Source organism: Thamnophis sirtalis, unplaced genomic scaffold (genome assembly GCF_051295495.1).
Source record: "Thamnophis sirtalis isolate CommonGarterSnake01/CBP01778 unplaced genomic scaffold, rThaSir2_p1.2 scaffold_3, whole genome shotgun sequence".
NCBI lineage: Eukaryota > Metazoa > Chordata > Lepidosauria > Squamata > Natricidae > Thamnophis > Thamnophis sirtalis.
The window spans coordinates 165,162,960-165,190,745 of record NW_028261383.1 but is presented as its reverse complement, the minus strand read 5'-3'; the positions used below and the strand labels follow the sequence as shown (position 1 = coordinate 165,190,745).

The 27,786-nt window shown below is 38.0% G+C and overlaps 2 protein-coding genes across 3 annotated transcripts in view; one reads left to right on the top strand and one right to left on the bottom strand.

The window, feature by feature from the left end:
- The window catches only part of NDUFB11 (NADH:ubiquinone oxidoreductase subunit B11), a 56,070-nt gene extending 40,797 nt beyond the window's left edge, over positions 1–15,273 (bottom strand). Inside the window, exon 1 of the mRNA XM_014059615.2 lies at positions 15,054–15,273. Coding sequence (XP_013915090.2) covers positions 15,054–15,245 — 192 coding nt within the window. The 5' untranslated portion in view covers positions 15,246–15,273. The remainder of the gene's footprint in view (positions 1–15,053) is intronic.
- A 1,000-nt stretch (positions 15,274–16,273) lies between these two features.
- The window catches only part of RBM10 (RNA binding motif protein 10), a 26,600-nt gene continuing 15,087 nt past the window's right edge, over positions 16,274–27,786 (top strand). Inside the window, exons 1-5 of one of the 2 annotated variants that reach the window (XM_014059606.2) lie at positions 16,274–16,424; positions 21,645–21,763; positions 25,585–25,771; positions 27,077–27,268; positions 27,596–27,665. In XM_014059606.2, coding sequence (XP_013915081.2) covers positions 21,747–21,763; positions 25,585–25,771; positions 27,077–27,268; positions 27,596–27,665 — 466 coding nt within the window. In that variant the 5' untranslated portion in view covers positions 16,274–16,424; positions 21,645–21,746. Of the gene's footprint in view, positions 16,437–21,644; positions 21,764–25,584; positions 25,772–27,076; positions 27,269–27,595; positions 27,666–27,786 lie in introns of both variants that reach the window. The other variant, XM_014059607.2, reaches the window with a different exon arrangement.

Here is a 27,786-nt window from a genome sequence, read left to right as displayed (position 1 = left end):
GAGAAGGCCCTCCCCCGGGTAGTAGCCAGGTGGCATTGGCTGGTAGACGGAACCCGGAGGAGGCCAGCCCTGTGTGATCTAATGGGTCTTTGGGAGGTAATTGGCAGCAGGCGGTCTCTCAAGTACCCAGATCCAAGCCACTAGACCTTATGTCTCAAAGGATTTTATACGTGATAACTAGCATTTTAAATTGTTCCTGAAAACCTACTGGTAAGCAATGAAGCTCATGAAACAATGCTCTTACATGGGTATGCTGTTCTAACTGCCTATGCCACTGTGTTCTGGATTAGCCGCAGCTACTGAGTGGTCTTCATGGACAGGCTCATATAGATCACATTGCAACAGTCCAAATATAAGATGAATAAAGCGTCAGTGAGGGTCTTTCCAATCTAGCTAGGAGTGCATAAACTATACAGTAATAAATATTGAAAATGTCATGAAACTTAAGGAAGCTTTTGCTACATGAAAAACATATCTTGTATAATACAGAAATTCTTGGAATTTAAATTTGAAATGAAACTACAACTTTTTTTTACTACTCTCAGAAAATCAACATCATAATTTAATGAGATACATGTACATAGCAGCAAGAAGAAATTTTGTTCAACATGGAAAAAAGACACAATTCCAACAATATCTGATTTGAAATTTAGATTTTGGGGGATAAGCAGCAATGGCAAAACTAATAGTATATATACTGTATACACAATGGAAGTGTACATTTAATTTAAGCCAAAAATCATACATTCAAGACATTACACAGCAGGGCAAATATAATATAGCTTCTAATGGGGTCTAAATGCCTACAGATATTGCAAATTAGCAGAACTATAAAAAGGAGGAAACCAGAAGTCTTAATAGTTTTTTCTTCATTTTCTTTTTTCTTTACCCACACACACATCTAGAAACAAACAATTGAGACTATTTATTTATTTAACACATTTATACGGCTATGCAATTCATATATGATGACTGACAATATTTCACATTTACTTTAGTGGTATTACATTTAATATTAAGCAATTTAAGATTAAAATATTTATCATATAACAAATACACAGTTCTTTTTTCAATATAATATTCAATTTTGAATGAAAAAGCCAAATTAGTTTATGTTTTGGAGGTTGATATCTGAAATTATGGATGACATATAGAATCCTTTTTTTTCTTTTACCTATTTTCTAAGCTATAATATATAATAAAGGAATGTCAATAATATTTAATTATATAAACATCAGTGAATTGAAATAATGCAATGTATAAAGATTTATTACAACACAGTAAAAAGTGGGGGGGGGGAGGTAGACAAATTTGTGCAAAGGCCTTCCTAGCGACAGCTGTCGCCTACTCTTGAAGCAGGAGCTATGACTCCAAGAAGATCCTCAGTTGCTCATTAGCCTGAGCCGGAAGTATAGCCCCATTCATTTTTCAGTGCTAGAAGTGCAGGGTGTTGCTCTCTGTTTATATACAGCAGCGTGCCCTGACAGTGTTGATGGGGTTGTTTTCTCCTTGGTAGTTCCTTGATTAGGCTGTTATTTACTACTTGAGTGTTTGAGCTAGTAGTTCCTTGATTAGGGTATTATTTACTGCCGGATTGCTCTCCTGGTGTTCACCCTGCTTATCTGGGTGTTGATTGCTGGTGAGGAGGTGTTCTGTTGCTGTTTTTTAAAAATTTATTTGATTGTTTTATTTATTTGGATTCCTTCCTGTAGTGACTCACAAATTATCACTGCTTTTCTTTTAGCCTTTTTACAGAGTACATTATAAATTTACTATGATGGATTTTTTTTCTTCCTACTAAATTGCTCAGAACATGTTTCATCTCTAGAAATTGTTTCTGTTCCCACAGTACATAATATCATCCACATCCTCTTCTTCTAGTTGTTATTCTCAGCTATTGATTTTTAATCCTGGGTTTTGATTGTCTTCCTGAACGGAAACTGCTTTTACTGTCAGCTTCTGTCATACAATTTCTTTGTACAACTGATAAATCCTCATCTTTTCTTAACAGCTAAAGTGCTCCAATCCTTTGCCTGATTCTTCAAGGAAATGTACAAGCCAGCATTTATGTATGTCAGCTTGTTTTAAAGTAGGAGTATATAGTTGGTCCTCAACTTACGACAATAATTGAGCCTGGAATTATGGTCTTAAGTCACACGGGTTGTTAATTGGGTCATCGGGTGACTGACACAAATTTATGATTATTTTTTGGGGGGCTGGCAGTTAAATGAGCATCTTGGTGGTTAAGTGAACCCATTGTCTGGTTTCTGGCAAAAAATGTAAATCACATTCACATGACCGAGGGATATGCTGCAAATGGCTGCAAAATGCAGGCCAGTTGCTGAGAACCCAAAATGTGAGCATCTGGATATGGGGTGGCCACCGGAACTTTGAATCTGGGTTGTAAGTTACTTTTTTGGAGGGGTCTGTCTTAATTTAAAATGGTCACTAAGCAACAGGTTGCAAATCACAGTTGTTGATTTTTATTCCTTCAACTTCATTTTTGCTTACTGGGTCATAATGACTTTTAGTGCTTCTTGCTCTCTTGGTAGGATGTCAGATTAGCCAAATACCAGCTATTGACTTAAAGGGAGGAAAATTTAGGGGCTTCTCCACTGGTCCTTCTGGCAAACTCCCAGGGGTCTATGAAATTTTCTGCAATTAACTCACCATGGCCAACTTCTTGCCAGGGCCAATCCGCTGCGGGACAACTTGCCACAGTCAACTCGTTGCAGGACAAGAGTTACATTAATATCAAAGAAATAGTGGAAAAAAATCATTAAAAAAGGATGCAAAAGGAGGGACAGAATGAAATATGAATGGCAAAATTTAGAATAATTTATTTATTTAAAATAAATAAATAGAATTGTTAAATTGTCCCGCAGCGAGTTGTCCCGTGGCAAGTTGTCCCACAGTGAGTTGGCCATGACAAGTTGGCCGTGGCGAGTTGCCCGCAGCAAGTTGTTCCATTTCAAATTCCTGTTTTGTCTCACTTAGTGACTAGTTCCCTTGGAGCATGGCTGTCTTGCATTGTTCCAACAGTCCTATTTATTCCACAAGTAGCAATCACTCAGTCAGCACCTCAAGGACATATTTCTTGCAGTCGGGGATGGCATTTTCACCATTCAAAGCTCACATTTCCATATTGTCCTGTGCAAATACTATGGGACTGAATGAAAGGTATGCAAGCAACAAGTGCTCCTTTTTTGATCGGTGGGAGAATAGCACCATTTATATGTTGTACTCTCAAGCGTAAAGTTTTAACCTGGATCTGATCCAGCTCTTTCTTTCAATGGAACTCAAGTGAAACAACTAGAATAGGGATACTGCCGCTTTGGGTGTCTTCTAGGGAAAAGCAGCACAGGTGCAGTAGGCAGATGCTCCAGTAGGAATGACTCTCTGGGAGGGAAGCAATCAGCCAGCTGTTCAATGCTTCCAAGAAGCCTGGATCCCAGCTGTCCATCCAATAGATATGCTGGCTCTGAACCCCATCCATCAAAGAGTTGTTGCATGCTCCTTAACACTAGGAATTGGGTTTCTCACCATGGGCCAAGTACGAAAGTATTAAAAAAGGGCTTGTAGACAAAATTAGTGTCCCCATTTTAGCAAACAGAGCAAGCACAAAACCTCTGTGACGTCTTAAGATATGGACAATTCTCTATCCCAATACAAGCCACCACACATTTCTGAGAAACAAGAAGCTGCAAATTCCGACTACTGTGAAAGTTTCCTTTGTATATTCAGTAAATCTTATACCTGCATTGCTGTGTTTCCTCTGACCCACATAGTACCATGCAAGGATTAGAAATGAGATCTGAAAAAGGAAAGTAGATCAAAGGTGTCAAGATGCAGTTGATACTGTGCCCAGATTTGAGTGATGAAGGATGGGAAAGGAAGTGTGCTTATAAATGAAGCAGGAGGCACAATGATAGCACTGTACAGTTTCAATTAATCTTGAAAACTTTGTTCCCAAAAGAATTGGGGGCAGATGGGATTTCAGAATTCAATTACAAATAATCTTCCTTCTCTGCAATTTACTTTCCACTCTTTCCTGAAACTATAATGCAATTGAGCCTTTTTTTCCTTTCATCCCCATTCTTTCTTGCTTGACTGCAGTCCTGTATCCTTGCTAAGTCATGGTCTCTATTACTTTTAGTTATTGCAAAAGCTACAATTAGCTACGTTTGAGCAACTTACAAGTCAAAAATCAAACAAAATACATGATCACTTAGTGTTTTGCATGATCTTTAACAAACACAGCATCTGTTTATTAAGCTAAGAACAGGGCGGCCCCTGATGGTTGTTCAGGAGTGGTATGAATACATGCTACAACAACCCATTTGTTAATGGAAGGCAGTCAATGACAGAACTACACCAACTTTCCAGCCCACACAGGAACTCCCTTTTCAAACATAATTCACGTAACTTAAAATTATTTGTCAGTATCTACTGATTGTGTTAAAGGACCATGATTATTATTTCTATAACGAATTCAATCAAGAACAGCACAAATATGAGTTTTCTCTAAAATTCACATGATTTCTCTGGAAATCTCAAGTTCAGCCAGCATGAGAAATAGTATTACCTCTAACACAGCAGCCCCCAACCTTTTGGGCACCAGGGACCAATTTGGTGGAGAAGTGGTTTTCTGTGGAATGGAGGGGCTTTGCATGCAGCCTGCAGATGGGGCTTCTCTTGTTTCCGTGGCCCAGTTGCTGGTATGCCGCGGCATGATGCCGGTCTACAGACTGGCGGTTAGGGACCCCTGCTCTAAAGTATTCTCAGAAACAGCAGGAAAAGAAATCTATGTAAAGATACTATTTTTCATCTCTCATACAGCAACTATAGGACAACCCTAATTTCATCCCAATTTTCGTCAAATTCATAAATTAGTCTGGTGGCGGTAACCTAACTTTCAAGAATATTGCCCCTTAAAACAGCACAGCATCATAGTGGCTTCACTATCACCATAGTGATGGAAACAGTGGGTCTCAAAACTCATTACTTTGGCAGAGAAAATGCTGTTTGCCTACCTACCAGACATCAGCTTCAGTACTACAGTATAGGAAAGTTTGTGGCTATAATAATAATAAAGCAACTGAGACAGAAAATCAGAAACCTATTCGGAAAGAAGAATAACAGACAAAGGGACCACTTTGTGGAGGAAACTTCTTTTTAAATAAAAATTTAAAAGCAGAATAAAAACTAATCAGAATATTTAAAATGGAAAAAAGAAAGAACAAGAGAGCAAAGGCAAAGGTGCAGCAATCAAAGAAAAGAAGAAAAAAGGAAAGCAAGGAAAGCAAGGAAAGGGAAAGAGAACCAGGTTGTCCTCAGCAGAGGAAAATATGCAAATGTAATAAAGGTTAGAAGGGAGGGAGGGAGGACAGTAGGGAAGTCGGGATGGAGAAGAGAAAGGAGAGGAATAGGAAAGGCAGAAGAAGGGGGGAAGGAAGAGGAGGAAGAGAAAGAAGAGAAGGGAAAGAAGGTGGGAAGAAAGAAGGAGAGAAGAAAGAGAAGAAACTGGGGGAGGAAGGAGGGAGGGAAGAAGAGAGGGTAGTAAAGAGGGAAAGAGGGAGGGAAAGAAAGAGAAGGAGAGTTGAAAGGAAGGAGGGAAGGAGGGAGGAAAGGAGGGAGATTAAGAGGAAAGGAAGGAGGAGGGAAAGAGGCAGGGAAGGAGGGAAGGTATGTGTGAAGGAGGGGGGGATCGAGGGAGGGAAAGGAGGGGGAAGGAAAGGAGAAAAGGAGAAAAGAAAGGAGGGAAGGCAGGGGAGAAGGAAGTAAGGGGGGAGGGAAGAAAAGAGGGAGGGAAAGATACCTAACCTTTGATGTTTATAATGATTTGATAGTATGGGAATATCTCGAAATGTAGTTGTATTGTTTGTTACAAGTTATGGATGTTGTATTTTCTTTTTACCAATAAAATCTTTAAGTATTAAAAAATTTAAAAAAAAAAGAAGAAAAAAAGAATGGTAAAAGAGTGACTTCCAATTTTCTCTAGCAGCAGTTATAAGTAAAAATATAAAATAATCTTCTTTTATGGTTATAGAGTTGACTTGTGGTGTGATGAGTGGTAAACCAATTTAAATAAATGCAGCATTGTTTATGCTTTCTCCATAATTTATTATTTTTAATCTAATCCTGAAAACAATATATTATGACTTATTTTGCTTCCCATAAGAAGTGAATAAGAGATTTCTAATCACCGTTAAATTTACACGATGTCCTTTCTCTAAAGCAGTAAAATTGGATATTTCATGAGCTTCCACCATCCGCACTATCATTCCTCCAATTGTGGGTAAAGTCAAATCTTTCCACCTTTGTGCACATAACAGGGTCGATATTTTGTAGAAGAAACATATACCTAAATGGTAGAGATATTAATTCAAATGACATTCTTCTTTTTCAATTCTGGCCTATTTCCAGAATGCCTTTCTTAGCAAAGGATGTCTGATGCCTGCTTTATTATTTTTTCAGATGTAGGAAAGGATATTTTTATTCTCTAAGGCTTTTAAATAGTTTAAAACACATTAAACTAAAAGCTATAGTTTACAAATCACTACAGCTGATTTTATGTATTCCCACAAAGGCAAAAATCAGAAGAACACTTCCTGATGTACTATTTGAGAAATTACATAACACAATTTTATATTCACAGTAGGATATTATGTAGTACTCAACAGAAACATTCATAGCACTGGGTACATAATACTAATGGAAAAAAAACCCCACCAACCCACACACTCCTACCCTTCTGTAAACTAGAAATGATATTTGGTTAAATATGTAGGATGATAAATGTTTGGAATCAGGAAAATTGTGCAACTGTGAGTAGTGTGTACTGACTGGCTAATGCAAATAACTTCACGTATTTTATGGTAAACTGCTGTTAAAGATGTACTTCATCAGTAGCCGGTTGGAAATTCAGCTCCAACTGAATGGAAGATTCAATTGCATACAAAGGAATATCAGTATCCTAGAGATACCAGTACTGATTAAAATAAAAATAAAAATAAGGTAGGTTGCAAGATGTGAAATACAGAAAAATAACTCCTAGTCAAAGAACTTTCCAAGATCCCCAGCGCAGTCTTAAATTCTAAAATCCCTGTTATTGTATACTTGGTAGCTTTGGGCCCTGCAAATCAAGAAACAAGTGGAGATGGTTTCTCGCTTCCTGAATCAGGTGAGAAAAACATATATATTTAGTTGTTCATTCAAGAGACAAAACATGGATTTTTTTCAACATCACTTTCAGCTAGACAGCCTTTGTCAAAATCTTATAACGCATTTGAGGTTTTCATTTTCCTGCATCTTGTCAAGTAGAGATGTGTGTGCTCTTTGCAAATGTTGACATAATTTCTCAGTAGGAGAAAATTCTATTAAAGTGCCTGAATAGGTAACAATCTGTATTCATTGGCGCTCTAGCATCTACTCTAAGCAAACCATCATGCTTTCCTGTAAAGTTTCCTTTCACCAGCAATCCTGCAACAATCCATATCGAAAAGAGACAGAGAAATTAGAGAAACAGAAACAAAATTATTTTAGTTAACTGAAACTGGGAGAGGATGCCGAACTTATAGCAAAGGGTGAAAAACATACATGGATAAGAAAGAACGAAGCAACATCCAATTCCTCCAATAATACATTTTCCTGTCTAGTAGCAAATAGCTACAATTCTTGCTAAACACAATGGATATTATGATATCCTTTTAGCTCTTGTCTCACCTAACCAGACAATGATTAGATGACTCTGAATTGAACATTTCAATAAAGGTAATGGTAAAATGTGAAGTGCTTGATCTCTTGCCCTGCTACTTAAAATTTCCTTGAGGCACCAAAGCTACAGAGGGCAGGATCAACAATCACACATGCTGTAGCAATTAAACACAAAACAAAAACCCTAGTTATAATGGCACATGGAGTCACACCGCCACCATGTGGCCAGATGTACCAGCTATTCCAAGATCAGTGAATATAGTAGCTGAGAAAGAGTTGCAGTTGGTCCTTAAGTCACAAAATTCAAAAAAGGGATGTTATAATATTATAATTCAACTTTATAAAGAAGCCTGGAAACTCTTACCTAGCAGTGCATTTTTCACACATACGACCCTTTGCAACATCCCCATGGTCACATGATCAAAATTCAGGCGTTTGGCAATTGGCTCATATTTATGATGGTTACAGTGTCCCAGGGTCATGTGATCACCTTTTGTGACCTTCTGACAAAGTCAATGGGAAAGCCAGATTTAACAACTGTGGCAAGAAAGATAGTAAAATGGGTCAAAACTCACTTAACAACTGTCTCCTTTAGCAACAGAAATTTTGGACTCAGTTGTGGCCGTAGGTTAAGGAATATATGTATATAAACAGAGAGGAAACCCCACTTCCTTGTGGCACTGATGATGTTGGGCAATGAAACATCTGCAGAAAAAAAGCCAAGTTCAGAGACCACCAAGGACTCTACAGGTCAACCCCATGTTCTCTAAAGCTAACAATGAATATTTATTGTCCTAAAAATTTACAAAATTGAAAAGCAATACTGGCTCAAGAATACTAATCTCTGAAAAGGACTACGAAAGAATATGACCATAGTAACAAGTTATATAAGAAGGTTAGTTATTGGAAAGCTGAGTTAATCTCCCAATGGCTTCTAAAGATTATTTTTTAATAGCACTCATTTAAGTGAACAGTATCCACTTAGCACTTAAAAAGTTCATAGCTTCTTTATTCTTGGAGCTAAAACCTTGAGATTCAAATATTCAATATTAAACAAGAAAAATCCAAAAGGAATGAAATATTTCAGTCAGACCATAAAACAACATTGATCTGTTACAGATGGGGTGATTCCTACCACAATAACCAAAAAAACTCATGTTGGATTCCAAATTAAATCATAGATCACAAGGAAGCTATAAAGAAAAAATATGGAACTGATTGAAGAATGATATAAACCACAATATTCTAAATTCATGGCACTATGAACGTGAGACGAGACTTGCACTACAGAGAAACATAAAACAAGAACCTAACACAAATTCCTGGCTAAAATCTGTTATTTATTTCTACAGAAATAAAATCTCCCAGAAGCAAAGATCCTCTGCTTCTCTTCCCCTTTTCAAAGGGAAAAACACTACTCTTTTCTAGTCCAGGAACTCTTGCCTTTATTTTTAAATGACCTTTTTTTTCTCTCTAGCAGAAGGCTGAATTAAGTAAAATTAATATTGGCAGTCTTGTATCAGAAACTGTACCCTTTTGAGAGGACACAGATTAGATTGTCCTTCATGAAGGGATGGCATACACAACCACTTTTAATAATAAATTATTATGTCATTAGAAAAGTCTTTAAAACTTACATATGAAATATGAACTAAAAGACCAATATTGAACCATAAAACCCTTTAGTAATAGCACTTAGATTTATGTACCACTTCAAAGTGCTTTTACAGCCCTCTTTAAGCGGTTTACAGAGTCGGCCTCTTGCCTTCAATAATCTGGGTCCTCATTTTACCCACCTTGGAAGGATGGAGGGCTGAGTCAACCTTGAGCCGGTGAGATTTGAACTGCCAAACTGCAGTTAGCAGTCAGCTGAAGTAGCCTGTAGTACTGCCCTCTAACCACTGTGTCACCTTGGTTCATCATTTATGAATAAAAATAGCCATTCATACCACTACAAATACCCAGGAATATTTTTATCCCTAAAATAAAGTGCTCTAAAAAAAAAGAACAGCAATTTTCCATTACTTTTTTTTATTAAGTCACTCCGAATAACATAATCTCATGGGAAGACATTTTCTTCCACCAGGAAAAATCTAATCTCTGCTGATCAGAAAGCATGAACTGATGATACACATAATATGTTAACAGTGGTTATAATATTCAACTGGCTCATCACTATTAGTAAACCTACACAGAACTTTAATGCTTTAAATCCCCCCCCCAAAAAATACATCCAGTCAAAGTGCTAAGGGAAAAACTGAATTTTTATTTTTCTGTGAATCTGTTTGAAAACAGCTTTCTTTAACCTTTACCTTTCTTTAACAGTGCCTTCAAAAAATATAGAGGAAGACTGCAGGAGCTTTTTGGTCTTGGCTGTAAGACTGGAAGCAAACTTCCTATCTTTTTCTTCCACTAAAAGAAAAGCTCTTGTTGAGGTTACAGTCTACAAAATTAGAAACCCCACACTGGCTGAGCTCATGCATCACATTAAACTACTGTGGCTTTTTTCATCAAATGGTGATAAAAGTAAATTACATCTTAACATAATGGGTTAATCTAATCACTAACCATGTATCATAAATAACCATTATTTAAATCATTTCAGATTTGCAGCTGGCATTGTTCTTTTCACACAAGACCTAGAAGAGCTACACATACCAGAGTTTCACAAAACAGGAGAACCATTTGGCTTAAAAATAAACTGAAAAACAGCGAGGTTATGTTTAATAAATCCACCAAAGGGGAAAAAAATATCTGGAGAAGAACTAGATGTAGCAGACCACTATATATAGTATACCTTGGCCAATGGATCTCAATAGAAGGTGATACAATAACGAAAACTGGACAGTGTATTTACCGGTAATGTGATTGGCAAGCATTCAGTAAGCTAAGCAGAATTTTTAAGAACAATCTCCCCCTATGCCTGAAAACTTTTTGATCAGTGTAGGCTACCTGCTCTAACATATGCCGGTGAAACATGAACACCAGGGTGGATCTGATTTAAATTGAGTCAATTTAAATCACAATTTAAATCACTAGTAAAAAGACTTGATTTAAAACATAAATTTTAAAAAGCAACTGTCATGTCTGTCCCACTGCGGCTCCTCCTCTGACCCACTGTTGAGTCACCGACAGTCCCATTCACTTTAATGGGATGGCTGATGATGCAGCAATGACACAAGGTGAGGGATGTGACAGGCAGCAGGTGAGTGGATGCCCACTAACAGGCACTGCCATGATGGATCTGAAATGACAGGTGCTCTTTAGACGTAAGCATTCATTCTTGCTAGTAGTTAGACTCTTTAATATTATTATTTGCAAACAAAATGAAGGTTTCCTATTTAGCTTGCAGAGCTTGGATTCTTTGAATGAGTTTACCAAAAATGTAAATATTGCAGAATATACAGCATCAGACTACATAACAAAGCTCCATTTCATGCTGAATAAACTAAATTATTAATGTATCTTAAATATCTATTTTTCTTTAGATAGATTTTTACTCCAAAACCATTTTATTAAAATAAATTTGATAAAAATAACAAAAACTCAATTAATTAAATTTTAAAAAAATCAATTATTATTTTTTTTAAAAAAGTATCACCAATTTTTATCCATCCTGATGGACACCAATATCATAATCGATACAAATGCTATGAGTAGTGCAAAGAACCATGGAAAGATACATGCTTGGCATTACGAGACAAGACAGAAAGACCTGCATATGGATTAGAAAACAAACAAAAGTGTATGATATCAAGAGAATAAAAGAATTGAAATGGAAATGGGCTGGTCACATAGCAAAAAGAATTGAAGGCAGGTGGAACAAGGCAATGATACAATGGATCCCATTTGATAAAAAGTGTCCATGAAAGAGACTTACAAGATGGATCAATTAAATCAATAAGTATTTCAGGCCCAATTCTGTTCTGATTTGGAACATATGTACTGATCCAGCAAGAAGAGAGAAATCCAGCAACGATAGTAGTTAGCTTTATAATAACCACCCAAAAGTTGGACCTCTCAGAATTCCCTGCCTAACGTTTTATTGTCTGAATTCCTTTTAGAATTTTTCATTTTAAAATATACAATTGAATAATTGTAACCAGATAAAGGTATCCATACAGATATAAAGTACAATTCTTATTTTCTTTAAAACAGCTGATTTTAATAAATTTTACAAGCACAGTAAAAACTGAAGACACAATCACTCTTTTAATATAAAGTTATACTTTTTGAAGTTGTGGCTCGGTATGGGGAAAAGAAAAATATATACAAAGAACAGTTTACATTTTATTTATGTAAAATATTTGGTGTTCAGTTTTCATTTATTTAAAACATTTATATAGCTGCTTATCTTCCAATCAACTCTGGTCCATTCCCAATATATGCCACATTCAACAAATTAAGTTTTATTTCTGAGAATCATATAGACAGGTTCACACTATGCCATGGCTTGTTTAGGCTCATACAACATGCTGTTTTAAACAAACTATTAGAATTAGTGTAAAATAGGAAGCCAATATCTAAATTGTATATTAAGATTATGAAAAAGAAATCAGCTGATGAATGAATAGATCCACCCGACCAATTAGATCCCATAGATTAGGCCTCCTCCGAGTCCCATCTGCCGGTCAATGTCGACTGGCAACTACGCGGAGGAGAGCCTTCTCGGTGGCAGCTCCGACCCTATGGAACGATCTCCCCGTGGAGATTCGTACCCTCACCACCCTCCAGACCTTCCGCACAGCCCTTAAAATCTGGCTATCCCGTCAGGCCTGGGGTTAAAGATTGTAACCCGCCCGAATAGTATGAATGTTGTGCTTTTAATGATGTATTGTCTTATGTGTTAATTGTTTGTTTCCCCCTCCCTTCGAGTTGTAAGCCGCCCTGAGTCCCCCCAGGGAAAAGGGCGGCATATAAATAAATTACTCTAAACTCTCTAAACTCTAGATGTTTATATAATGCTCACAAACCTCATTCCTATCTTTAACAGATAATTGTTATGGAAAGTGTATAGTTAAAAAAAATCATTATTTAATATACATACTGATTTTCTTGTCTGTACTTCCTTCATTTTAATTCTCTCTTATGCCTTATATTATTTGCAACCAGCTACAGCATTTATGAGACCCAGTTTAATGTAGCAGTTAAAGCATTAAGCTAGAATATGGGAGAATGAGTTCTAATTCCACTTTCGAGGAACAAAGCTAGCTGAGTGACCTTGGGCTAGTTACTTTCTCTCAGCCACAGGAGTGAGGCAATGGCAAATCACTTTGGAAAAAATCTGGCCGGTAAAACTGTAGGGATAGTCCAGGCAAACTCTACAACTTGTCACAACTGCCTGGAAGGAAAAAAAGAATTTATATACTCTTCTATTAAAATAATACTGTATACATTTGATTATACAGTTCACCTCATTTTTCCTCACTGCAAGATCCCATTGTTGCTATTTTTTTAAACAATACAATACAATGAACATATTAGCTATTGTTGGAACTCCTGCTCCCCTGGATCTATAGTTACTTTTTTATCAGTTGTTGTTTTTTTATTGTTTAAATCATGCAGGCACATAAAAAAGATTTTGGTGGTTAATACATTGCATGAAAGCAAGGCTTGTTTCAATATATCACAATTGTACTTTATAGGATACTTTTATGAATGTTCCTGAAAAATAACTTCCAAGATGGTATTTATTTCCAGATAAGTGAGAATGTTAAAATCCCATAAAATTGAATGAAATTGTATTTTAAAACACTGAACTCATACATATTTCACATAAACAATTCTGCAAACTGTGAAAATACTGATTTATAAATGGGAATGAAACTAAGAATTAAATACCTGACCAAGACATCCCGCCTGCCTATGAAAAAGAATGAGTATTAATTTTAGTCAATCCCAGGGGCTTTGCCATGAAAAATCAAGGCCTAATATAATGTAAAAATATGCATGGCATAATGCTAATCATGTGAATATTATTTAGATATTATGGTGCTATCTTAGGCTTCAATTTAAACAATACACTAGAGGGGAAAATTGGAATCATTTGTCTTTGTTCATGATTCTTTTATGTTGTGACAGCAATTTGATTAATATTTGTAAAAATCAAGAGCCTTCTATCTCCCACTGATGTTGAGGTTGCATATTGCACTGAATATGGTTTGGAGATGACGATTTTCAAGATTCTTTCCAATGATAATTCTATGACATAATGGCTCTCTAAAATAGAAAGAAAAAAGAAAGAACTGTTTCAAAACTGCAGCCTAAACTTAACAACTTTCTCTAGTGATCATACCAGCAATTCAGGATTCCGTAAGACTGAAATGAGACATACTAACATTTTCACTTAACAGAGTGAAGAAAATATATAGCACTAGTTTTCCCATCTCTCCATGCAACACAAATCCTGAGTGAAAGAAGCATAAAGGATGCACTCTTGGGCAAAATCCTTCAAATACTCTTATTACCCTACACTTACTCCAGTACAGGTAATCCTCAATTTATGACTACAATTGAGCCCAAAATTTAAGTTGCTAAGTGAGAAATTTGTTAAGTGAGTTTTGCCCCATTTTACCACTTCCCACATTTGTTAAGTGAATAACTGCAGTTCTTAAATTAGTAACGTGCTTAAATTAATCTGGTTTCCCCATAGCTTGTCAGAAGGATGCCAAAGGAGATCACATGACTCCGGAACACTGCAAATGTCATAAATGTAAGTCAGTTGTCATGCATCCGAATGTAAATCATATAACTATGGGGATGCTGCAACGGTCATAAGTGTGAAAAATGGTCATAAGTCAGTTTTTTCAGTGCCGTTTTAGGTTCGAATGGTGACTAAACGAACAGTTGTAAGTCAAGGATGCCTGTAGTTGCATCCTTGGGACACAGGGTTAGCATTAAGGTTACTATTTAGTTTGTTACAAACTGGTGCATAAGTGCACCAGCGTGCCTAACGTCCCTGTCCTACTGTCCCCATTTCCTGTGTTCTTATTCATGTTTATTCTTATTCCTGTTATCGTGTACATGAGTGACAAACTAAATAAATACAATAAAATAAATAAATACTCATAATTCCAGGATAGACATTTTCTACATTTCAGAAAGCTCCAGACGTGTCGGCCAAATCGCTGCCCAAATATCTGGCTGAGAATCCTGTAGTCCGACCTACCCAGAGGACACCATATCACAGAAAGATGTTCTTAGAAAATGAAGTCTCTTTCCAAAAAAAGAAAAGAAATCGCTCCTCCATTTCAAACAGAAATGGAAGGAAACCCGTACGCAGCTGCCCCTTAGTGTCCCACTGCTCTTTTAGCTCTCTCCCCTCTGACAGTTCTCACCTTGACGAAAGGGCTCTTCTCCTCTTCCTTCTCCATTGGGTGCCACTCAACCACGTCCATAGGGCGAGAGGCCGGGGTGATCCGGGCAGAGACCGTGGTGTTCGCGGTTTGGCCGGAGGAGACCGCACGAACCGGTAACCCCAGCAACCTCTGCGAGCCCGCCAGCCTCCGCAACGCCGCCATGGTCGACATTCTAACCGGAAGCGGAACCCGGTCCTCCGGAAGTTGCACTAGGAGGAAGAAACCGCTCTATTGTTTTTAATTGTTTAGTCTGGATACGGCAGTGATAGAGAAGATCAGACGGATATCTCGAAACTGCAAAGAGATGCTTTAAAATAAATAAATAAATAACAGCTCCCGATAGAGAAAGCCTTTGTGATGATGTATGACTAAATACTATTTAGATTAGGACAGTGTTTCTCAACCTTGACAACTTGAAGTCCTATGGACTTCAAGTTGCCAAGGTTGAGAAACACTGGATTAGGAGACTCCAACCTTGGCAACTTTAAGGCTTGTGGACTTCAACTCCCAGAATTCCTCAGCCAGCAGAGCTTCTTCAGCTCTGAGAAGCTTCCCCCACTAGCCTGTCAAAACTGAAGAAGCTTCTTGGATGAGAAGCAAAACGTCTTCAAAACAAGAACGTCTAGTTGGCTCCTGAAAAAAAAAAACACCTTTGGGGCAGAAACGGATGGTTATGTGTAACATGTTCACACTGGTGCAATAGGACTGGGTATTTGTAAATATAATTTATGGGGACTTTAAAGTTAGGCATTTTTTGTCTTCACGAGATGTATTGTGTTGGGGGTGCACTGAGGGAGCTCAACCAATCTCATTGTACATATGTTGTGCACTGACAATAAAGTATTATTGTTGTTGCTATTGTTGTTGTTGTTGCATTACTGAGCTGTTCCGCACAGCTACTCCTTTTGCAGAAGTTTTTGCAAATAGGAGCCGATCTTTCGAACTAACCAAAAAACCTATTCGCAACTGCCGACAGAGAAACGAAATCCCAGCAGGAGGACCAGCTTCAGCGAGCCGGCGCCAGAAAGGCGAGCGAGGAAACCAGAGCTCGAGCGACGGAGCCGCTTACCAATCCAAACCCAGAGCGGGCCGTTACTACGACGGCTTGCCAACCAATGGGTGCGCGCGGAAGGGCTTCCCTGGCGCGCTGGGGGAGGTGGGAACGAGGAAAGGCGGTCGGAACGCTCCGGTGTCACCGACGACGACCGTGACGAAGGGAGTCTCGGGAAAGAGGCGCGGGGAGGGGAGGAGGAAGGAAGGAAGGAAGGTGGCTTGGAGGAGCGCCGCCATTTTGCGAGGCGAGACGGGTGGCTCGGTGGTCGCGCGAGCCCCGGGGAAGCCGTTCGCCAGGTGAGGAAGGCGGTAAGAGAGGAGAAGCCGAGGAAGGTGGAGCTTGGTGGCCTGGACGGGGCGGTGTAAGCTGGGCCTCCCTCAAGGCGCCTCGGGGAAAGCATCGTTCCTCCCTCCTGGTCGAGAAGAAAACCGCCCAGCTTTGGAGCCTGGCGGAAGCCGGTCCTGGCGGTTGAAATACCCTCCCAATGTTTGACCCCCGTTCTCGAATACGAAATTTGTGGAAGGGGAAACCTGCTCAGTTAGTACGGGGGGTGGGGGTGGGGGCGAAAAGCTCCTATTGAGAGAGGCCTGGGCTCGCTTCCTATGCCCTGTTAGTATATGGACGTGGGGTTTTTTGTGGCAGGTCAACAACACACATCGATCGTAGAACAAGCTTTTGAGGTCTAAAGGATCTTGTTTTCTCTGGGGGTTGGAAGGGCAGATCCTGCGAAACGCTAGCTTCAAAGCGGAAACGTTGAAACAGGAGCTAAGCGGCCAGGAAATGTAAGAGAGGCAGTTAAGTCTGTAACCCTTGAGAATTGTATATGCAATATATCATAACAAAGAACCCTCTGTTTGCCAGTTGTTGGTAATATTGCTCTCTTTTAATGTGACAAGCCCACCCGTATTTAGGAGTGTCTTCTGTTCAATGAATTGACATTTATTTACAAGTAGAATCGGTCGTTTAGTACCGCTTTAGGAAGCCTTAATACCATAAGACCACACTTAGAATACAATACTACATCTAGTTTTGGTCACTGTATTATCAAAAAGATGTTGAAATTCTGGAAACTGCAGAAAAAAAGCAGCAGAGATGATTAGGGGGCTGGAGGGTAAAACATAGAATTCTTTATTGGCTGTGTGATTGGACACACAAGGAATTTGTCTTTGGTGCATATGCTCTTTGTACATAAAAAGACAAGATACATTTGTCAAGAATCATTATAGTCATAGGGTATGAACAATATCAATATAAATAGTAAGGATAGTTAGTCATGCAGTCATAAATGGGAGGAGATGGGTGATAGGAATGATGAGAAGTAATGCAGCCTTAGTGAATAGTTTGAAAGTGGTGAGTGAATTATTTGTTTAGCAGAGTGATGGTTTTCAGGGGGAAAATAATGGTATGAAGGACGGTTGCAGGAATAGGTTATGTCTAGTCTACTGAAAAGAAGAACTCGGGGTGACATGATAGGTGTGTTCCAAGCAGGGTTGGGCTAGCCCCTAGAAGATCTTGAGGGCCCTTCCAACTCTCTTATTTCTGTTTTCTGAGAATTGAGAATTCATGGTTCAAGTTACAGTACTTGATGGGAATGGAATCTTCCATATTTCACTGTTCCTAAGCTTGATTTAAGTTTAATATTTAACTTTTATATGAATATAAACTAGAGCAAGTAGAATGATTTTTGTATCTTGGTAGAATATTTAATAAATATAGGAAAAGGGATGGAGAATTGTTAGGATTGTAATATTGATAAAAAGAAGTGGGTAATATATGAGCTGTTGAAATTGAGGAATCCAAAAGGTATGATTGCAACAAAACAGTTGATTCTTGTTATTCGATTCTGTATTTGCAAATATACCTACTTGCCGAAACCCTAACCACAAAATCAATACTCATGGTGCTTTCACGGTCATTTGTGGATGAGGGGGGGGGGGGGAATTGAGTTATGCAAGTTGAGGTTTCAATTTTTCACTGTGACTTTATACAACATAACTACTACAAATAATGAGAATCTTCCACATGTTTGGATGATTTAGTGACGTAGAGAGAATGAGACTGAATCCAATATAAAAAGGAAGAGGAAAAGAAAAAGATTGTGAAAGTAGCCATGGCTGGTTGGATGGAGTTGGTAAAGATCCTTCAAAGGAAAGAGTTGAGAATTTAACAATAAAAGGAAATGTAAAAAGCAGTGTGTGAAAGTAATAAAAATAAGGTTGGTTTGACAGAAGGATATGGAGTGATTCAGTGAATGGTTTGATATGAATTAGATTTAGCTATATTTTCTTCTCTTTGTATCTGATGTCTTCATACTTTGGCTTATTTTTATTCCTTTCCAACTCATTGCAAAACATTGATTTTAGATATATATGCTGGGTTTTTTCCTCAGAACCCCTGTATCATGTACATACTCATGGATAAGCCCATCTACATCTAAGCAGATCTTGATTTTTTAACCAAAATGATAATAAAGAATGCACTACCTGTAGATAAGTCAATTGCGATTTTAAAAACAAAAATTTTGAGGTATGCCTTATTTGATGGTGTCACATTTTTCATGATATTTTGGTTAAAAATTTGAGGGTTGTCTTATCCACAGATGGACACATGTGGGTATATATTTTATGTATACAGTACTGCTGTTTAATAAACATTCTGTTATAGAATGTTTAATGAGGCTGTGAGAATGATCTTGGGAGACGAGGAAGAGCCTCAGCTTAGACAATAGTCAGACAAGAGATATCTCACTGGAAGGAAATGGGGGCATGGGAAATGTTTCAAAAGGGACCCATCCCCTTAGTTCTCTGAAAAGTAAAAGCAAGGCAGTGAAGAAGTGCTTTCAGATTTGCAAGACTTTGTTACTGTAACCCCACAATAAAAATAGTATTGCGACTCATGATTTTGGTTTTGGTCCAGATTAACTTGAAGCGCTGATAGAATGGCTTTATTAATTTAAAAAATGCTTATTTTGTACTAGATATTAAGCCAGTAATTGGCAGTCTAACTATTCTCATCAAAGTAAGTTCAAAACATCAAAATTAAGACAAAGTAATCAAAATTTTGGAAGATGAGCAAATCCTCCAAAACTAATGTGAGATTCTGGAGTTTTTTAAAAAAGTGATAATTGGTACATGAAACCTGATGCTATTCTCAGCAACAAGATATAACTTTGGTTCTTAAATCACATTAGTTAGATTCTTAGAATTTGCTAAGCAAGAGCCAAACTATGCTTAACCTATGAGATAAACCAATGAAGTTAAACATACATTTTCAAACTCGAACTTAAAAAAATAAAAATTCACAGTCACTGAATCTCAGCATGCTGATCTGCAAATGTATATTTCATCTGACATGCTTGGGAAGGAAGGCAGAGTGGAAGTCTTAAATTTTTTTTGACTAGATTTAAATTAAACATCAGAGGATAAGATACTAATGGGAAATAAAAGATGTAGTGACTGATTTGGCCACTGGGAATTTCTTTCTTGGTCAGTTTTAATTAGTTTGGTTATTAAACTTTGATTTGGACTTCTTTTCTAAAGATGTGGCAGTAAAACTTTGTGTATCTTGAAGTGAATAAGAAAGCAGACCATAGAATAATAGTCATGCATGTGCAAAGAAACTCTGGCAATATTTATATTCTCTGTATGTCTCAAATTCCATTAGTAATAGCACTTAGACTTATATACCACTCCATTGTGCTTTACAGTACTCTCTGAGTTCTCTTAGTATGTTGGCATACTGCCCCCAACAATCTGGGTCCTCATTTTACCAACCTTGGAAGTATGTAAGGCTGAGTCAAACTTGAGCCCATGAGTATCGAACTCCACACTCTGGGCAGAGTTAGCCTGTACTACTGCATTCTAGCCAATGTGCCACTACAATAAAAGCTGCAGTTTTGTGATGATTTAATTGTACCTTGCCTTTAGATTAACACTAGATGAATGGAAACTAGTAAACCAAGCATAGGTCCTACAAAGGCCCATACATTTATCTGGCAGGGATGACAACATCTTTATTTCTTAAAAGATGAATTCCGGGTCCTCATGAGAACCATTATAGTGAGTGTGTGAATAATGGTAGTAAAGTACAGGTGGTCCTTGGGGTATGGCCATTTGATTAGCAACTATTCAAACTTGGTAATTGCACTGAACAAAAGGGATTTATAACTGGTCCTCGGAGTTCCAGTCATTACAGTGTGTTCCCTGGTCATGTGACTGATTTCCAGTGCTCCCTGCTGGATTCCCATCAGCAAAGTCAATAAAGAGGTTGGAAGTCATGGTCATGTGTGGTCCCTGCTTAATGATGGCAACTGGGACTATTGGAATTGTTGCTAAGTGACATGGTCATGTTGCATTTTACATCTAGGTCAATTAGCGGCAATTCCCAACTCAATTACTATAATGGGTAACATTTGCTATGGAGCTCATAAAGAATTCACAATTTTGACTTACCTGTATTTGTTGTTTTCCATGTTGAAAATTCATGGAATTTACTAATTTTCATAAGCAATTGCTCCCTAAGAAATATAATTACTTCTGGAATTCTACAAGAGAATAACAGAATGTTTCTACTCTAAAGGGATTTTCTTTTTGCATGTTAGTGGAGAATTTGTGTACTAAGACTCAAAGTGCTTTTAGACCCATAAATCTTTCTAAATCTGTTTCAAACATAAAAATGCAGATGATTATCTGACTGAGTACACAGTATTATGTACTCAAAGTCAGATAGCCATTCTACTAAAAAGCTAAGAATGCATATGTAAAGTTTTAACTAGTATGAATACATGAAAGATTAGAATTTAGTCCCTTTCTGGAGCTCAGGAAATGGGATGGATCTGAGTGGGAAAATTAGTGGTCTGTCCTTATCTGCCTATGTTTTCTGAAATCATACCATTTTCCATCTGAGCAGTTTATAAAAGAATTCTCCACATTATGTAATAACAAGTGATACAAATTTGACCTTAGTTACATACTTAGCTGATTCTCGCAAGGTTTATGTTTATGTTAATAATATTTGCAAAGTTGAAGATAATAACTGGAATTTTTGTGAAATTGTGGGTTATTGCTATGCGGAATTGCAGATTTGAGAATCTGTAATCATTCTTGCATTATAATGCAATATATGGATTTATGCCATATCCAGAATTTTGTTTTTCTTATTTACAGAATTATATCTTAATCAGATCTTTCCGTTTTACTATTGATCGAATGCATTGCTTTACTGTTCATAGTTTTGTCAGTGATTAGTACTGCATTAACCAAGTGTGTTCAATCCAGAGTTCAATCAGGATAATTATCTGTATCTTATTTCTTGTGTTTACATGTTCTGATATTTTTTACTCACATTCTTTTCACTTCCTTCAAAATATTAAATACAATTAATTTAAAAATTATGCAGCCTGTACACATTAAGCTGGAAACATTTTGGTTTTAAAAATGCTTTAGAATTTACTGCTGCTGGGATTATAAACTACATGAGCATTTGAATAAAAACATTGTATTCTATTTTCCCTACAGAAATCTTTATAACCCACTTCTTATGACCTTCTGGAATGGCAGTTACCCATTGAAGGGTTTGTGCTGGAAGATTCCTGAGGGATTTGTACTTCACAGATAGCAATGGAGTATGAGAGAAGGTAAAGTATTCTTTCAATTACTTTACATCCTAGGAAGAAATATGTTGTGTCTCTTTTTCTTTAGAATTGCTCGAGTTAGATAAGCAATGCTATTAAACAAAGAAGTTGTGAAAAGAAATCAGTGCTAATTTTAGGGTCAGGCTGTTAAAATTTTATACTACCAAAATGATGCCTCTATATATGGACATGACCAGATATAATATATAGAAATCATATTGACTATATTATTACTAATAATAGGAGAAACTCAATTATATCATCAAAGGTATGGCCAGGTGCTGACTGTGGAACAAACCATGAATATTTCAAATTAAGCTAAAAAAGAAGAAAGCCAACCAGTTTCCAGGTTATGAGTATATACCAACAATTTTCAAGAAAAGTTTCAGGAATCGCTTTGAAGTCCTGATCTTCATTGATAGAGAATCAGAGAAATTATGGAATGAACTTAAACATGAATGTGAAAAGAGGTTGTTGAAAAAGAAGAAAGAAAACTGGGTGTCAGAATACATCATGGAAATTGCCAAGAAAAACAAATGAGTTTCAGAGAGTGTTTGAAGAGATGAGAAGCAGTATTAAGCAACATTTCTAAAGACATTGAAGTTGAAAAGAAACAGAAAAAATGATTGTCTTTTAAAAAGAAAGTTCTAACTTCAAATTAGTATCCTAAAGCAGGGGTCACCAATCTTTCAGATCTCAGAAACCACTAAATTCATAATTTTAAATCCCGATATGAATTTTTTAAAAAGATAAATAGTATTTAGTGCAATATAAAAAATACAAATAATTTTTCAATGGACCACCAAATATTTTTCATGACCACCAGTGGTCCGTGGGCCACTGGTTGGTGACCACTGTCCTAAAGGACACTACAGGTGACACCCAATTCAAAGGAGATCAAAGGAAGTTGGAAGGAGTATATTGAAATACTATACAGTAGAGGTGTCAACATCTAAGATATCTTAGAGAAGATATTCCTTGTTTATGACAACCTCTAGTACTAGAAGATGACATTTTATCAGCACTCCAATCATTACTAAATTGGAAAGCTGCAAGAACTGATGGAATACCCACGAAAAATGGTAGGCAACAACAAAAAGCCCAGTCCTAATCAAGTTATGCCAGCAAATCTGAAGAATGACAAGGGGCAAACTGATTAAAAGAGGTCAACCTACCGTATTTTTCCGACTGTAAGATGCACCAACATCTTGCTTACCAAGAGGTAAGCAAGGAAAAAAAGTTTTTGTCCTCCCCGGCCCCCAGGAACACTCTGCAGGCTTTAGCAGGGCTGGGGGAAAGCAAAAATGCCCCCTGTTTTTCACCAAAACGGGGGCATTTTTCCCTTCCCCCAGCTGTGCTGAAGCCTGCAGAGTGCTTCTGGGGGATAGTGGAAGGCAAAAACGCCCCATTTTTGTGAAAAACGCCCCATTTTTCACAAAAATGGGATGCGGAGGTGGGGCTTCAGGAGGCCAAAAATGGCTGTATTCGGTGTATAAGATGCACCAACATTTCCACGCTCTTTTGGGGGGTGGGGAAAGGTGTGTATTATACTCCAAAAAATACAGCATGTTCCAATACAAAAAAAAAATATTGCAGTGTGCAAACTATTGTACAATATCTTTAATTCCACATGCTGGCAAAATCATATTTAGAGTCATTTAACACAGATTAGAGACCTACATGGAAAAGGAGATGCCAGATGTTCAGTCTGGCCTAGAGAAGACCAAGCAACACAGGACATTATTACTGATGCATGCTGAATAACTGAAATGTCAAAAAATATCAAGATGTCAGTATGTGCTTCATCTATTACAGAAAAGCCTTTAATTGTGTCAATTTGTGCAATATGCTCAGAAAAATGGAAATCTCAGAACATCTCATTGTCCTCACAAGAAACTTAGATACAGATCAGGAAGCCACAGTCCAGACAGAACATGGTGAAACAAACTGACTCCAGGAGTATCACAAGTTGAATACTCATCCCTTATTTATTCAACCAATATGCAGAATATGTATTAAGAGAAGGACTGGACTGGTAGAAGATGGGTGTGGTTTTAAAATTGGAGGAGGGGGGGAGAAATTTAATAATCTGCTACCACTGTTGACACTACACTGATAGCCAAAAATGCAGAGGATCACCAAATCTTAGTGCTAAGTCAAGCAGCACATTGAAAAAGTGGGATTAAGACCAAATTAATGACAACAAGGTAGAACGACCAGCCTTATAATTGACAATGAACTTATTGAAATGGTAGATAGCTTCTGCTTTTTAGGATCAACCATCAACAGTAAAGGAATAAACAGTCAAGAAATATGCAACATATTACTACTTGGTAGAGCAGCTATGAAGACCCTGGAAAACTTATTCAAATGCCATGATGTGTCCACCCACAAAAGTAGATCCAAAGGAACAGATTAGAGATAGATTGTTGTGGACAAGATCTACCTATATGATTGCTTAGGTGTTGAAAGCAACTTGATGGCACATAATTTATTAAAGCTAAATGAATAGCTAAATTAAGGCCAGTCTCTCTTTAATCATCATTAACTTCAACATCATTATTAGTAGAATAGGAAGAATGTATAGTCTGTAATGATGAACATGAAACTTTGTGAGCTGGCTTACAAATATAGTGAAGCCTTTTGGGGGCAAAGCAACAATACAATATGAGAATTGTGTGTGAATAACAATATAATCTAGTGTATTTGCCCACTGTTCTTAATGTTGTAAAGAAAAGATTTAGCCCAAGAAAGGCACTTAATGCACTCTACCAGAGAAAGCAGCTATAGAAAGGACTTGGTAGTACTAGGAAAACTATTGTGCTGAGTTTTGCCTGTGTTTCTCATCACTAGAACAGCAAAAAGAAATGAAAAACCATAACTTGTAATGTCATTCATATACCCTTCCAAGTTACAGAAGTATAGAAAATAGTAATCAATCAGTGGATCATCTTTTTAAAGACTGAGTTAGCCTAATTTGATGCCTTTCAATTGATGACCAGGACAATTGCTTTCAATCATATCTGTTAGAAGGGATACCAGTATCATTACGGACATGCAGTAGGAGTGAATGCTCTGATTTCCATCGATTTCTTCATGAGGGTTAAGAACAATTCACTGCAGCAGCAGAACTTGCTGGATAGAGAATCAAACATATCATACATATGTTGAGTGACAATCAATAAACTTTAATAGGTGAAGAACAGCTACTCTGTTAGGAATCTTAGTTTGATCATACTACTGAAGAGGATTTCACAAAGATTTGTGTCCACCTACCGTCAAACATGAATATAGTTGCATTTAACAACCCTATTCATTGAACTTTAGCATGCAAGTAATTTAAGTTGCAGCCAGAGCAATTCTCTCTTGCTGATTTTAGTACATAATGAAGAAGTTATAGCCATTTAACTAATGTCAGTCTACAACATTCATCTTCAATCCCTCTCCCGTGCTGCCTGGGAGAGATGGGACATAACGTCAATACTGTTTAGAAGCCACAAGCACTCAGCACATGTTGTTTTAACACACACACACAAACACAGATTTGTTGTATGCTCTGCCCAGAATGACTTGATTGTGAGATGGGCGGTTATATGGATAAATACAAGTATATAAACTGTGTAAACAAGAGTAAGGGAAATAATACTCTTTGCAAGCCCTGACTTCTTTAAGTAAACATTTTGTCAGTTTTTTTCTGTTTCAATCGTGGTATTAGGAAGCTGTAACGGACAGTTTAAGTAGGGCATGTGCTCCCCTCTTAAATCAGTGGTTGTACTAGTACTTTACAATTCTTTTTAAACGTTTCTTCTTTTTGTACACTGTAGAGGTGGCCGTGGGGATCGGACAGGTCGATATGGTGCTGTTGAACAGCTTCAGGATGAAAACTCAGAAGGCCGGAATCAGAGGGACCATGATTACAGAGATATGGATTATCGATCCTACTTGAGAGATTTCAACAGCCAGGAACCTGCTAATGATTATGATGATTCCTCCGAAGAACACAGTGTGGAGGTGAGTGGAGGGTAAAATCTCCTTCCAGTAAATCTTATCTCCTATTCATTTAATGTTCACCTTCATGCAGTTTTCTCAGCAATAGTAGAGTAATGACTTTTCTGAGCAATTCAACAACTTGGAGCCTTTGAATAACTGCTGCCTTGTGAGTAAGAATTCCTTCAGCTCATACTTTGGAATGTCTTTCATCTTTAGAATCCCTAAGGAAATTCCATGCCATTCAAAGTGGAGCTGATTGTGGGAAGGTCAAAATTATTTACTGTTTGTTACTTCAATATATATGTCGCCCATCTCTCATGGAGGCAGCTCTATGCAGCTTATAATAATTAAAAACTAATAAAAATGTTAAAAATAAATAGAAACCTTACATTAATTTGAAATTGACAAAGATGGTAAGAAAGAAAGTAAAAACATGCAGTGGAGGGGGAGCGGGGGGGGGGGAGAGGGAATGTTACCTAGTCTGTTAACCAAAATGATGTGATCCCATTGGGGCCCTTAGGCCAGTTGGCAGAGTCAGGCCTTCAAGCCCTTTCGGAAGGGTGGGTGCTGATCTCACCTTGGAGGGGGACACTGTTTCAAAGGTCAGGAGCCATGGCAGAAAAGGCATTTCTCCTGGACTCCCAATCCAGGAAAAGGTGCAACTGGCATACAATACGAAGTTGTGCAAAGGCTCTCCTAGCTGTGACTGTCACTTGCTCTTCAAGCAGGAACTATGAGTCCAGGATAACTTCCAGGTTGTGCACCAGGTTAGTCTGGGGTAGTACAAGCCCTCCAGAAATAAAAATATTAAAAGTCCCCGATCCTGAAGGTCTGTGCGCCCAAAGCCATTTGGTCTCACCAGGGTTCATCCAAAATCCCCCATTCAGATCCCCACAACTTCCAGGCACTGCAAGAGAGCAGTGACAGCAGCATTTGTATCACTGGGAATGGAGATATAATATTGAGTATCATTAGTGTGTTGATTGTACCTCATCCCATGGTGGCGGATGATCTCACCCAACGGCTTTATGTAGATGTTAAAAAGGAGTAGAATACTGAGCCCTGCCACAAAGAAGCAGCCATGGGCTCGACTTCTCATTTCCTATCAACACCAATTGGGACCTGCATTGAAGAAAGGAGACAAACCAGTGTAAGACTGCCACCCAACCATAAAACATGATGTCTATTTGGCAGAATGCTCGGAGGGCAGTGTGATTGTCTGTACATTGCTACGCCTTCGCCTGCAAGCTTGAGGGCTTCTTTGTCTAGGTCAGTCTTGGCCTTCCACCCTGCTAAGGTTTTGTCTTCTGTGCTGTTATTTCTTAGGATTCTTATGAGGCCTCCTCCGGATCAGAGACACAACACAGAAAACGAGATAGCCCAAATGAGCATTTGGGATTTCCTGGTGATGGTGATTACCGGGACCAAGACTATCGGACTGAACAAGAAGAAGAAGAACAGAAGGCTAGCAGTATCATCATGCTGAGGATGTTACCTCAATCTGCTACCGAGAGTGATGTAAGTTGATCGCTTGGGCTAAAAGGTGTGTTTTGAGATCTTTGATTTGGGAATAGAGAACGTATGGCCCCCAAATGTTACTGAACTCCATTGGCATGATGGTTGGGATTGCTGGCATTTGTAATTGAGCAGCATCTTGTAGGAAGAGCCCATACAAGAATTCATTAACATTCACTACTTCTTTCAGTGTCAATGGAATTTCTCAAATCATCCAGGTCATGGTTGTCCCAAAGGTGCTTTTTCAAGAGGCAACTGGACTTCTTTCAGTGATTGTTATATTAAAACCACCTGTTACTGGCATTATTAACAGATTCTTTGCATTTGTAGATCCGGGCTCAGCTGCAGGCACACGGATTCCAGCCCCGTGAGGTGCGACTGATGCGAAATAAAGCCTCAGGTGAGCTTCTGTTCACAGTTTTTTCTACTCCTTTCTTTTGATATGATTGTAATGGTTCAAGTAGTATTTGACACACTGCAAACTAGAATGTGGTATGCTATGCGTGTGTGCTTGTGGAGCA